The sequence below is a fragment of the Asterias amurensis genome, chromosome 11 (genome assembly GCF_032118995.1).
Source record: "Asterias amurensis chromosome 11, ASM3211899v1".
Taxonomy (NCBI): domain Eukaryota; kingdom Metazoa; phylum Echinodermata; class Asteroidea; order Forcipulatida; family Asteriidae; genus Asterias; species Asterias amurensis.
In genome coordinates, this window is record NC_092658.1 from 17107943 (window position 1) to 17122676 (window position 14734).

At 37.8% G+C, this 14734-nt stretch overlaps 1 protein-coding gene across 2 annotated transcripts in view; it reads right to left on the reverse strand.

Annotated features, from left to right (window-relative positions):
* LOC139943803 (uncharacterized) overlaps positions 1–14734 on the reverse strand; it is a 62873-nt gene that overhangs the window by 18624 nt on the left and 29515 nt on the right. For both annotated transcript variants that reach the window (XM_071940622.1, XM_071940623.1), the window contains 10 exons: positions 14504–14640; positions 12989–13114; positions 11580–11691; positions 10934–11136; positions 6371–6524; positions 5017–5114; positions 4054–4291; positions 3274–3511; positions 1695–1890; positions 859–1083 (listed from right to left, as the gene is read on the reverse strand). In XM_071940622.1, the coding sequence (XP_071796723.1) occupies positions 859–1083; positions 1695–1890; positions 3274–3511; positions 4054–4291; positions 5017–5114; positions 6371–6524; positions 10934–11136; positions 11580–11691; positions 12989–13114; positions 14504–14640 (1727 nt within the window). The remainder of the gene's footprint in view (positions 1–858; positions 1084–1694; positions 1891–3273; positions 3512–4053; positions 4292–5016; positions 5115–6370; positions 6525–10933; positions 11137–11579; positions 11692–12988; positions 13115–14503; positions 14641–14734) is intronic.

Sequence of the window (14734 nt, forward strand, 5' to 3'; positions counted from 1 at the left end):
TCAGACTGTTTTATTCTATCAACAGCTCTCCATTGCTTGTTACCAAGAAAGTTTTTGTGCTAACATTTATTTTGAGTAATTACCAATAGTGTCCAGTGCCCTTAAACAATCTACACTCAATCCCAATCAAGTTTTGTATCATCTACAAAATTCTTCTCATTACTTTCAAAGCCAATTATGGTCTCGCTCCTGCCTTCTTAACAAATCTAATCCACCACTACTACACACTCGTACACTGCGATCATCTACTTAGTCACTTTTAGAATTTACTCGACAAATCAGCTAATTATACTCTGGTGAAACATCCAATTCATTTCAATAAAACTCTATCTTTTTTTTGTCATTTTAACAGTAAATGAAATTCCTTTTCGAGGTTTGAAAAGTATATATAAAGATACATTTTCTACAAATATATATAATAAAAAAAACATTTACAACAGACTAATCTATATCTTACAATAAAAATTGTAAAAGACTAAGCATAACAAGATGAAAGAGGATAATTTTCTTATGATCCTTCTTCCCATTGGGACAATATTCCCCTCATTATTTGCACTTCTCACAATGATTGAATTATTGTTTAAATAGCCTTTTGTGATCGTTCTTTGTTTACATGTTTGTCTATTTACCATATTAATTAGTTCTGCTAGTTTTATGTTATTATTGTACGAGCACTCGGAGGCTATTTGCAACATGCATTTATTATTACTTTTATTATCTTTATAACTATTTTTATTATTGATATTACAGAAACAAGCTTGAGACCGTTTCTACGATACAAACCATATTGATTTTTATTTTTTTCATTCACTGCATGGAGGATCAGCAGAGAGATCATAAAGACCCTCAGTTACTCACCTTAACCTTGTCTCGCTGGTCAGCCTTATTGGCCCATAGCATGACAGTCAGATAAATACACAGACAACACGTCATGAAGGCAAACACCACTGGGTTCTCATCCAGCTTGCCGAAGGCCGAGTCCGACAGATCAATACCGTTGATCGGGACCTCAAAGCCCCCTCCAAACGCCGTCAGGTGAGTGGTGAAGCACTGCGTCTTGTACAGGGTGGTCAACGGCCCAACCTGCCAAGAGGGTAAAAAAAAAACAAGAAAAGTCATAGCCATGGTTCTAGAGGGAAGTCACCCAAGTATAATAATATTAATAATAATAATAATAATATTAATATTAAAATAATAGTAATAATAATAATAATAATAATAGTGAAAATTTATAGACCTTTCCATTTTTAATAAACAAAGTGTGGCAGTTGGCATGACCAGCCGAACGTGTTGAAACAGATTGTGACAAAATTCAACATTTTCTGTAAACAATTCATGGGCTGAAATATTTGTTATGCTTTGTTGACTTGTTTCCAATAAATCAAAATGTTTTGACAATTTGTTTAACAATTCTACAAACTATATGGCTATCTGTTTTTGATTTTCATTTATGGCTTTTCATAGTTTTCCAACTTCGGTTGGTAAAAACTTGGGCGTGACATTGCGATCAGAAAGGTCTATAACGATCTGTGTCTGTCAGACTTGACACTCCTGGCGCGGTTCAGAAAAAGGCCAAAAATAGTCTGAACTGAAACTAGGGTTTTAAATGTAGGCAACAGGATTTTGAAGTAAAGAGAGCCTAGCCAGCAAAACAAATAACCCCTTCCACACAGAGATTTAAAAGTGTGTCTTACCTCGCATCCATCAGTAGCCCAGTCTTCAATTTCTTCATTATAGTAGGAGCATTTGGCACTCCATGGGCGCAAGGCGTAGGTGATCTGCCAGAAGTTGCTATACTCTGCAGTGTCCAGGTATTCTGAGTACGAGGCGTTATCTCCACCTGTGTGCTTGATGATCAGGTAGACTGGTACGGTACTCCCATTGCCATAGCTTAGAGGGAGAGAAAACAATGGGATTTAAAGGGGAGGTACACATTTGGTAATCACTCTAAAAAATAAATTGCAATAGAAACTTTTGGTTAAAAGCCTACTGCAGCTTTTAACATTCGTTTAAGACCACGTTGCCACTCTTTTATTCCCTTATTCGTATATACCTAAGACAGTTTATCCATTCTGATTGGTCGAGAGGGCATAACGTGGGGGTATTTGAACGGATGATGTAACACCAGTAAAAAGTGTTGAAACATGGGCGTGACACGCGAGCTTGCACCTGTGCTTATATGACAGTTTCTTCATTCCTATTGGTCGAGAGCAACGGCCTGGACAGTTGTGCCACATCACGCGATACGCGACGCACACAGCAATCTCCTTATAAGGAGTTGTTTACCCAAGGGCTTTACCCTTTCATAGCTGGAGGAGGGTTGTGTTGAAAGAAATCATTGAACAATTATAATTTTTGCATTAACAATGTATTTTACTTTTTGACCAGAAAGTGTTGATGTTTTTTCACCAAAAAGGTATAATTTACCTCGACTTCGTCTCGGTAAAATTATCAAGAACCAGGCCTCGGCGGGTTTAAACCACTAGTTGAAAACCTGTTCACCACACATTGATTCCCTTATTCAAAACCACTGTGGATGATACTGAATGGTCACACAGTAGCATTATTCTATGAGGACACCAACAACCACAACAGTACACGTTGAGTTGGCTTATTGGTAACAGCTTCAAGGGCTCTTTTTAACCTGATGATGCTGTTGGTTTATGTATCTTCACTTGATTGAATGAAAAACAGTGCCCTGCTAACACAAAGAGTGTTCCTGTGTCATCAACTGAGACGTTATTGGACATTTGTAATTTTCTTAAGCATTCTTAATCTGTTTATCTTAAATTGTTTGGTATTTTTCTTAACTTGCTTCAATTGTTAACCTCCTCTGGACCCTTTGGGGAGTTATTTGCGCTATATAATGATATAATATTGAAGTCTTAAATAGCGCACGTGTCTAGCAGACAAGGTACTCAAGGCGTTGAGTATGTTCAAACTTTCAGAAAGATAGGTAATTGTAGTGATGAATTCTGAGACCCAATTATGTAGCACCCTATAAAGATTTACAAGGTGCTTCGGCGCATACAGCAGCCACAGCCAGGCGAACCCCTTCTCTTTTTTTAAAAGACCAACTGGACAGGATCTAAAAAGTCCACCCAACATGACAAAACCAGCCACTGTGGCACCACAAGTGCTTGTGAGTGTCCATTGAGCGCTTTGAAACTGTGTTAAAGTGCTTTATAAATGCCTTTAAGTTCAGTTTAGTTTGAAGCTACCTATTGAATAATTTATTTAATCGGCAAGTGATAAAACAAAGAGTTCCAATACCTGTCTAGAAGTTTATTACTGAAGAAGCAGGTGTTTGGATCTGGTAGAGTATCCATGGACACGTTGATGTACTCGTAGCCATCGTATCTCTTGGGTAATGTACAGTTGAAGTCATAGAGGTCAATGGTCGGGGCCTGTCCCACCCGTAGGTACAGAAACAGGGTCACATTGTCCACATCCGTGAAGTTATTGGGCATGACATTGACCGTGATGTGCATACTGGTGTATGGGGCGTTCACTGTTGACAATGAGAGAAAAAGAACAAGTGGGGTGTCAGGGTCGAGTAGTTTAGAGAATCAAGTTCAAGTTCTTGTGGTTAAAGCCAAGTACATACTTCTTGCGAATGCGAATGCAATACGAAACTTGTCGCAAATGTTTCGCAGGAGTTCTGCATAAGTCAACTGATGCAAATTCGCTGCTATTTTGTGATGTCTACAGTCGCATTCGCAGGAAGTATGAACTGGGCTTAAGTCATTGTTAAGTGTGGTGACATTTGTGTCCTTGAGTAAGATGTTTGACTATGTGCTTCATTTCACCTGGGGGTATACATGTGCAAGGTACACGGCACGGCAGTTTAGGGCTTTATACTCCCAAGTAGATTAAAAGAATGTTATTGTGGTCAAATGTCCAAGTTTTTATGCAAACAATTATATTGAGTAATTACCAATTACCAATAGTGTCCAGTTCCAGCAGAGCTCTATGAAATTGGGCCCTGTACATTAATGAAGTACCAGCCCCAAGTATGACTTGATAATCAATCTATATCTCATATTGACTTACTGATTTCATGAACAACTGCGTTCTCCGCCATGGGTGTGGTCACTTCATAGATAGTCTCAATGCTAGACGTGTCCATCTGGTCGTCCGTCCTCTCAGTCCACACCTCGATGGGTTCCTCCAGCTCACTGATGTCAATTGCCCCGCCCGTCTCGTTACGAAAGGTCAGTTTCGCCGTGGAGCCGGCAACGCTCCCGGAACCGTTAGACCAGGTTTTACTGTTCTCTTTTTCCATGGTTATCTGTTTTTTTTGGTGTTTTTTTTAAAGATGAATGTTAATTGGGTTTGTGTGATAGTGTTTGGTGTAAGATGTGCCCCCTTTACCTTCAAGCATATTACCACTTTAATTGTTGTAGCACCCTCGAGCGTTGACACATGTAATCCCTCATCTTCCAATATGGCGAGTTAAAAGGTAAGCCTTTATTATTTTGATAAACCCATGCAAAGAAGCTCATCCTTTGTATCTCAAGTTTTAATCTTAGTTTGACCCTAACACCGCCACAGGTATGTTACTAGGGTGGGATTTGAACCCACGACCTTTGCAATTCTAGAGCAGTGATCTACCAACTAGATCATGGAGATCGCCTGGTAGCTAGAGGCAGTTTGAATCATATATTTAAGCAGCGAGTACCGCAACGCACATCAGCTTATTTTTTAAGAGTAAAACCAAAGTCATATTCTTTATCTCCACTAATTATTTTGTAATTTAACAATAAAGTTCTGTTTTGTATTTACAGTGTCTAATTTTTTTGCTGAACTCAGGCAAAACTGCTTACTGTGGGGAGTAAGTCATAAATGTCTTCATGACATAACAAGACAAGAAAGATAAACTGCCAACTTCTTTTACTTGTTTAGTTATTCAAGACATAAAGGGTTGAATGAACAGGTGCTCCTTTTTAGAAGGAAGGTGTTTTTTACACTGGCCAAATATCTGATTACAACGACAGTTATTCAGATGTTTCTTACCTGTGCATCTACAAAGAGCGTTGTTGCATTGCCACTCCCAAACAGGGATGTAACGGATGGAAGAACAAATGATGAACCACCAGCTGTACCAAAGGTTCCTGTAATAGGGGCACACAATGGTTTTTTTTTTTGGGGGGGGGGGTAGAGAGAGGAAAGAATAAAGTCAGAAGTATTTAAATGCATTAAAACTTACTTGGTAACGAGCAATGGAGAGAGCGGTTGATTGTTGATTTTATAAAACATTGTGAGAAACTGCTCCCTCTGAAGTAACATAGTTTTTGCAAAAGAGGTAATTTCTCACTAAAATATTTTAGTCTTAGAAAGATTGTAGACCTAAAGGCATCTGAAAGCACAAAAATTTGTGCAGCAAGGGTGTTTTTTCTTTCATTTTTTTTGTGCAATGTTGATGACCAATTTGAGCCCAAATTTTCACAAGTGTTAGTTTATGCATCATTGGATCATACGCCAAGTGAGAATACTGGTCTTTGACAATTACCAAAGCTGTCCGTGCCGTTGACCCTTACAGACTACAAATACATATTTTCATTTCTCTACAATCATCAACAAACACCTACCAAACGCGAACACTGTTGGTTTTGGACCCAATTGCAATTGTTTCAGTAAAGATGACGGGTAGAAATTGCAGAGGAGTGTAGTATGTGACAGTTAAAGACACTGGACACTATTGGTGTATCTCAACATACATGTATGCATAAAATAACAACCCTGTGAAAATTTGAGTTCAATCGGTCGTCAAAGTTGCGAGATAATAATGAAAGAAAAAAACATCCTTTTCACCTGAAGTTGTGTGCTTTCAGATGCTTAATTTTGAGACTTCAAATTCTAAATCTGAGGTCTCGAAATCAAATTCGTGGTAAATTACTTCTTTCTCGAAAACTACATTACTTCAGAGGGAGCTGTTTCTCACGAGTTGCATACTATCAACCTCTCCCCATTACTAGTAATAAAGAAAGGTTTTAATGCTATTAATTATTTTGAGCAATTACCAGTAGTGTCCACTGCCTTTAAGGGGAAAGGAGTAGTTTTGTTCAAGCATTTAAAAACAAGACGAGCAATCATAAAAACAAACCGTTCTCTAATCAGTAGTCAATGAAGTGCCCTAAGTTGCAACCGGTGCCCAACTCATGTTTTGCTTAGCAAAGAAATTGGCCAAGCAGTATTATCTGCTTTACAGCTTTAAGAAATTGGGCCTCGATAAGGAAATTAATAACTTGAAAAAGGGTAATTCACCAAATTTTGGGGAAAGTTTGACAAATACATTGCTTCGTGAAAACAGTAACAACAAAACAACATCTGAGTGAATAAAATCGAAAGGATTCAAAAACAAACTTACGGTGATCGAGGTTCTCAGTGAAGGATTTATCAACGGTTAAGTTCAACCCTGCAGAGGGCATAAGGATGGGTGCCTGGCCAGTCACCATTCCACTATTCACTGTGTTCATCAGGTTACCAGACATGGCATTGGTACTGTCACTCATGGATTTACTCTGTTATTGGTGGACAAATCAGGAGGGAAAAGAGGTTAGATTGTTCATATTTCCAAATGGTTGTCAAAATCATTATTATTTATATAATTTAGATATGGCACTGCTCTAGAATTGCAAAGGTCGTGGGTTCGAATCCCACGTGAGTAATATGCCTGTGATTTTTTTTGTTTACAGAATTTGGTATTTAAAGTACTGAGTATACAGTGCTAACACACATCGGTGTATATGGGTAAAAACAAAAATGAATACATATTCTTTATCCTCAATGCAAATTTAACATCTATTTATTATTTATTAGGTTGACCGTACAATGCATTTATAGATGATCTGTCTTTGGGTACAAATTGCGACAGAATCTAGCTGCGTTGGAAAGACAATGTGACAAAGTGGAGTTGTAGAAGTTTGAATGAGCTGAGAATATTGGCGACTGAAGGGAACAACTAATGGCGGCGACTTCAGGAACAAGCCCCCATTGCAATTTAATGATTATAACTTTTTAAATAATTTGTAATAAATTCCCTCATGCCATTATTTTTAATTAATAAATACATGTGTATAAACCTTTGTTCATGACCAGTAAAAAGCGTTGAAACATGGACGTGACACGCGAGCTTGCACCTGTTCTTATAAGACAGTTTCTTCATTCCTATTGGTCGAGAGCAACAGCTGAAACAGTTGTGCAACATCACGCGATACGCGCACAACATTCCCTTATAAGAGTTGTTTACCCGAGGGCGGCAGAGGGCTTACCATTTCATAGCTGACCAAAAAGTGTTGACTTTTTTGACCGAAAATGTATTTATGAATGGGAATCAAAGTGTGTTGAATCGGTTTTCAACTAGTGGTTTAAACCCGCCGAGGCCTGGTTCTTGATAATTTACCTAGACTTTGTCTCGGTAAAATTATCAAGAACCAGGCCTCAGTGCGGGATTAAACCACTAGTTGAAAACCTCTTCACCACATATTGATTCCCTTATTAACAATAAAATACCTTGGACAGTTTCAAGTCTCTGATATTGGTCAAAACCAGATCACGTAGGGATGTATTAACGAATGATAAAGGACCATCTTTGGAAAATAGCAAATAATTGGCCCATAGTCCAGCATACGTTGTGTACAATGGCATTTTCAATACGCTCTACTTAGAAAACTTATAATCACAGGGCTTACAAAACATTATAAGGTTCAGAAAACATAAATAAAATATCCAAAAAATTAATTGAATTAAATGAAATGCAAGTCACATAAAATGCAATAAGCTGATTAATGTTAAAATACATGTATGTACATGTGTATGTTTTTATAATTTTCTTGAATTTGTCAGTCTTGGTCTTAGATCAACATGGTTCATGGACGCTGGGCTCAGGCGCAACACAATACACCAATATGGGTAAAATGTTAGTTTGCTACACTTCGGTGACAATGCCTCGATATCGGCTGCCAATGTAACACCAACAATAACTGAGCCGTAGGTGGGCAGGCCCATTTAACACCAACAACAACTGTGACCAAGTTTGGCAGGCCCATTTAACACCAACAACTACTGTGACCAAGTTGGGCAGGCCCATTTGTAGTTGGGCGGCCAATTCGAAGTTGGGTGACACACTCGCATTCGAAGTTGGGCTGCCCATTCTAAGTTGGGCGGCCCATTCGAAGTTGGGCGGCCCATTCGAAGTTGGGCGGCCAATTCGAAGTTGGGCAACATATTCGAAGTTGGGCAGCATATTCGAAGTTGGGCAGCATATTCGAAGTTGGGGTGGCCCATTTATAGTTGGGCCGCCCGTTGGTAGTTGGTCAGGCCTAACTGGCGTTGGGTAGGGCCAAACTATAACTAGGCCGTTTTCAATTGGGCCACAACATACATGTAGTAAAAGAACTAGTTTGTACACACTGTACATCAAACTAATACTCAAACACACAGCATGAAAACTATTATGCTATCTTGTTTAAAGGCAGGACACTATTGGTAATTACTCAAAATAATACTTGGTAACGTCTGAACGAGTAATGGGCAGAGGTTTGTAGTATAAAACATTGTGAAAAATGGCTCCCTCTGCAGTGGCGTTGTTTTTGAGAAAAAAGTTATTTTCCACGGATTTGATTTTGAGACCTCGAGTTTACTCAAAATCAAGCATCTGAAAGCACACAACTTCGTGTAACAAGGGTGTTTTTTTCTTTCATAGTTATCTCGCAACTCCAACGACCAATCAAGCTTAAATTTTAACAGGTTTGTTAGTTTATGCATATGTTGGGATACACCAAGTGAGAAGACTGGTCTTTTACAACTGCCAATATAGTGTCCACTGCCTTAAACACTGTTCGACCATATAGGAGCAAGAAGGAGTTACAACTCCAGTCTTAATCCCCTAAGCTCAAATTAATCCGGTTAGTGCTGCATCCACCTCCAGTGGAAACACTATGGATGTGAACCGCAGCGCCTGTAAAAGGCTGTACACATTCCGACCTCAGCAAGCTCTTTGTACCCCATGTGTGTTACCGCCTTTCGCTGCCGTCGCTGGTATCACATCGTTTTCCATTCATAATTATTGGAGTGGTAAAGTAGCAACACACAAGCTCAACGCGTGCGCAGTTAACAATGTCACCTACGTTGCATGCGCACAATGCTACATTAGAAACTGTAGACTTTGAGCTTTTGACTGAATTTTGAAGCAAACAAATCGGCCTTTCCTGTGATGAATTATGATATTTGTTAGGTTTTGCTGATCGGGAAAATTATGAAATATGTGGTGTTGATTGTTTTATCATGAAAAGAATGTCGGTGGTCTCCGGCCGTTGAAAACATTTCTTTTTTTAAATTACTTTTATACAATTTCGCAAAGGATATTTTTGGTTAAGAAGATTGAGAGAGCCATAATTATTCAACTGATTTTGTGTTTGTTTAATAAGAATACTACAAAGAGGTAATTCCTATTGCATTTTTGTTTGCCAAAATCATTGAAATGTTTTGAGATATAAGACCTAATCCTTAAGCACCATGTAATGGTTTACAAGGTGCTGTGGCGCAATATCAGAGATGCCAAGTTCAGAGGCCAGCTATGCGTGAGATTTTTCGAAGCCTACCCTTATTTATCCTTATAAACACAAACAAATCTGCGTAAAAGCCCTGTGAGTTTTCTGTCGTTAAACATCGTACATGAGTCTATTCAGAGACATCAGTCTCTCCTTGAGACATAAACATTTAATCCTATGAGGAACTTTCATAAATGCTGTCATTTCTTCAAGCGTGTCTTTACTTCTGGGGCTACCTTGAAAATTGACCAGTACTTACTTGCATTTTGTAGTGTTTACTCAGTTTTATTCATATGGAAGTAATAAGTGTTAAATAGCAAAGGATTTACTTTTCATCAAAAGTAGATACTTTTAGCATTTTAGTAAATACTTTCAAGTAAAAGCTTTTACTTCCTTTTTTAGCAGTAAACACATGACATTTTCAAGTAAAATAAAATACTAGTTTTTATTCATACGACTCATTACTTTTGAGAAAGGTATGTTCTCATTCAAATATTAAAAGACTTCAGCTGAAGCCTTTTATTACGCATCTTTTAAAGCACACAAATTTGTTCAACAACAGTATTTTTTCTTTCATTATTCTCCTGCAATTTCGATGACCAATTGAGTCAAAGTTTTCACAGATTTGCTATTTTGTGCATATTTTGGGACACACCAAGTAAGACTACTAATCTTTAACATTAACGAATAGCCTGTGTCAACTGCCTTAAAGCGAACTGACTTAAACAATGGGAACCAGTGATAATGCTTACCAGCATCATGAGAGGTCACGATGTAACCATTCGGGCCAACGTCGGCATACTACATGTATATTGTGACATTATGTCAAAACGAACGTCGGCAATCATCCCTAATTGCTCGGTCCATTAACAGCCCCAGCTACCAACCCGGTCACATGCAGTGAAGACCGGGTCCTTGCACTGTTATTCCCTAATAACATGTATTGTCTTTTACAGTGTACATGTAGGTCTTAAATCTTTTACATTTTGAAATGCTTATTCTTATTCTTTATTTGGCCATTAAACAATCACAAATACAAGCAGACAGTATGTAAAATAAATAATATAAATACAAAGCAAGACAATTAGTTAGGGCACAAGAAATTACAAAACAACCCTAATGTGATGGACAGGATCAACAAAAAATATAATTATACACTGTAGCTCGAAAGCCTGTTAATCCAGTCACATAGGGATTCTCTTGTACGCTATATTGTTTTGTTTTAATTTCATGCTGATTGACGTGTTAATGTTTAAATGTTTTAGGGACTTATTCATTCCTGTCCACACATGCATTAACTGTCATTCATGTTTTTAATGAACCATTATTGAATGAATTGAATTGAATGAATGTGAAAGCTTTTTGAAAATGTGTCTCACCAATTCGTTCATGGCTGCGACCTCAACATCTGCTTGTGCCTCCAGAGCCTCCAGATCAACGTATGACGACCCCACACTGCTGACGTCTCTAGCTACCCTGGGTAGTGGCGTAGTTACCATGGTGGCTGCCCTCGCTGCTGCTGCTGATGCTGCCGCTGCTTTGGACTTGCTGGCTTTGTTCTGGACACCACTGGCAGCATTGCCTGCAAAAAGGACATACATGTAGTGTTGTCAGGAATAATAATCAGTGAGATTTATACTGCGTGATTTCCACCAAAATTATCAACTGGGCTTATGTCTTTCTCAAATATATTTGTGCAGCAAGGGTGTTTTTTCTTCCATTATTATTTTCTTTCAACTCCGATGATCAATTGGGCCCAATGTTCACAGACTTATACTTTTATGCATATGTTGGGATACACCCAGTGAGAATACTGGTCTTTGACAACCACCTAATGTGTCCAGGGCCTTTAATAATAATAACAATAATAATAGTAATAATAACAACCATATTGACATCGCGCCTTTTCCCAAAGGATACAAAGCACCAGATATTTACAGCATATTTAAGTCTCAAAACAATATCTCACACTGATATATGATATACTATCAAGGTAGAGAAAGAAAGATAGAAGTACCATCTTACCCATCATAGTGAGGATTCCTTTACCGCTGTCCTCTACCTCATCAGCCCCAGCCTCACCAGCCTTCTCTTGTAGTAGATCCATGAACTTTAATCCAGTAGCCATGGAATTCTCCTAGGGATTTATATTTTAAAAAGAAATTGTTTAATTTGTTCATCAAAAGGAATACTTGCAAAAATGTTCAATGGCTATTAAGCAGGCTAGTCAAAGTAGTGAAAGGGTAAGTAGGATTTGAAACTTTGCATGGTGGAAATAAGATATAGAAGAGTTTGCGGTAACACCATGTAATAACAATCTCTAAATGAGTTGGGGTGGTTCTGAAAAGAACCGTTGGTTTAACTTGACGTTTCGATCAGTATGCTCTGATCGTCTTCTAAATAATGTGAAAGGGTGATCACTCTTTACATTAAATGCATTTAAAACTGTTAGTTGGAATCCTGCAGCAGCGTTTGATAGTACAAAGCATTTTGAGAAACATTTCTATTGCAAAAACAACTTTTACTTAGAAGCCTACAGTTTTGAGAAACATTTCACTCCGAGATATGGAGTTTAAATCTGTTTTTGTAATTGTTTTGTTGTAATTTTTTTCTATTTGTTATTTGCTGTAACTTTTTAATGGATTTTTGTGTTATTTGCTGTAACCTTTTAATGGATTGCTGTAATTTTTTAATGGTTTTTTTGATGTAATTACGCAGTTGATTGTTTTCGTTTCGATTAATTAATTTTCATAATTTTATTTTCTTACGGGAATTGTGTAAAATTGTTATGCGCTCTCGAAAAGGCTGGTCCTGGAGAGAGCGCAATAATAAGTTCAATAAATTATTATTATTATATTGTGGTTATGTAAAAAGATTTAATGAAAAAAGAAAAATGAAAAAAAAAGGTATTCTTTATGGCCTTTACTTTGTTAGTTTCGATGGCCTCACATTTGGAACCAATATTCATACCTCTTTACGCAATGCCTCATACAAACCTCAAACTCTCACATTTGGGCCACAGGAGAGTCTTTTCTCAACGGCTCAAATTGTTTGCTACTGTTTTCTGGCCTTATTAAAGGGTTTGAGTACTTTGGGTACACAAACACAAAAGATTTACATTAAACTTTCGCGGTCTAAAGATAATGATGAAAGAAAGCTTTCCTAGAAATATTACTTGCTGAGGTGTTGTAGTTTTTGAGAAAATAATTTTTGTCTCAGTGAGACAAAAATTATTTTAGCATGTACACCAATTTCACACGCCTCTTGATAAACATTGCATTCTTTTCCTCAAAAACTTAATGATTAATGAAGCTGAAACTTCTACAGGTAAATTATATTACATACATCTTCGTTCACAGTGAGTAGGAATTCATGGCATGGCCAAAAACTTGATCTACAAAAGTAACAAAACCATTTATAAGCGAGTGTCTTACCGCTGAACTGGTTGAGATTTCTGAAGCAGAGCCTGATGCCTGTACGAAGGCTGATGCCAGCTGTTTCATGGAACCCACATTGTTAGGTGAGGAGAGAGACAGGGCACCAATCATACTCTCACGCATCTACAAAGAAATGAATAAGTAACTGCATTTATTAATAGACTTTCTCACGCATCTACAAAGAAATGAATAAGTAACTGCAACTATTAAGAGACTTTCTCATGCATCTACAAGCAATGAATTAGTAACTGCATATGTTAAGAGACTTCCTAACGCATCTACAAATAAATGAATAATTTACTGCAACTATTAAAAGTAAGGTACACGTTTAGTAATCACTCTTAAATTTAATCTTTGATTAAAAGCCTGCAGCAGCAATTGATAGTACAAATCCTTTTGAGAAACATTTCACTTCAAAGTAATGTGGTTATGTAAAATGATAACAGATTTTATGCCCGAAAATTTAAATCTAAAAAGTGCTACTGAGTCACACTTCTCAGATAGTGTATTCCTATTGGGGATTATTCTTCCTGCGTTTGCATATTCGCTCCAGATTTTCAGTGAAATCTAAAAAATGCGGCCACTTAATTGTCTGTTCCGAAGTAATAACAATAGTAACAATATTCTGGTTTCTCCAGAAGACGGTCAGAGCAGAACAGACTAGCTCTTCTCAGAGCCACCACTACCAAAAAAGTCCAGTGCATTTTAAGAAAGTGTCAAACATGAAGAACCTAAGCTCTGGAACTCCTTGGATACCTCTTTGAAAAAAATACAGAGTTTATTTTCATTCAAGCGGAAACTAAAAACTCAATTAATCAGCAATTATTTATAAGCAGACTTTCTTTATTCCAACCTCGAGTTTACTTTATATACTAGCATTGCCAATGTAGAGTGTCATGGCCGAGTGGTTAAGAGCATCGAATTCAAGTTCTGGTGCGTTTTCACCGGAGTGTGGGTTCGAATCCCGGTCGTGACACTTGTGTCCTTGAGCAAGATACTTTACTATAATTGCTTCTCCTCACCCAGGGGAATAAATGGGTACCTGCGAGGGTAGAGGTTGATATTGTGAATGAAAAAGCCTTTGGAGCAATATAAACTGTTGCCCAGGTTGTATACTCCCAAGGGAGCTGAGAAACATTAAAAAAGGGATGTTATTGGCCCTATGACCAGGGCACTAATGTAAAGCGCTTAGAGAATTAAGTGTTAGTTATTAGGCGCTATATAAATCGAAAGTTATCATTATTATTATATCTAAGTTGTAATTTAGTTGTAATATTGTTTACATATTGTTGTATTGTTCTTTGTTTTGGTATTGTATGAGTGGGGTCTCTACTCGACAAGCTGATGCTTCTTGGAGACCTCCATCCTCACACAAAATCATATTGTAATTATGTCTTCCTTAATCATTATAATTTAATGTAAACTATATCACTTTTCTTTTTATGTGGTAAAAATGAAAGAAATGAATGAATGATTGAATGAATTTTCTTTTTGTGGCTAGACTGAGCTCACCCCTTCTCTCTCCAGCCTGTCAGCCTCAGCCTGCTCAGCAGCGATTCTCTCTGCCTCAAGCCTAGCTGCTAGGAGCTCATCTTCTGTCAGCTCATCGCTCTCCCCTGCATTCCGCTTCCTCCTTCGCACATTCTCAACTGTTTTTTAAAAAGGTGGCAGTCACACGTTGGCATTATAATGGTGTTACAACACTGCGCCTTCTTAACAGAATACGGGGCTTCATTCACCTGC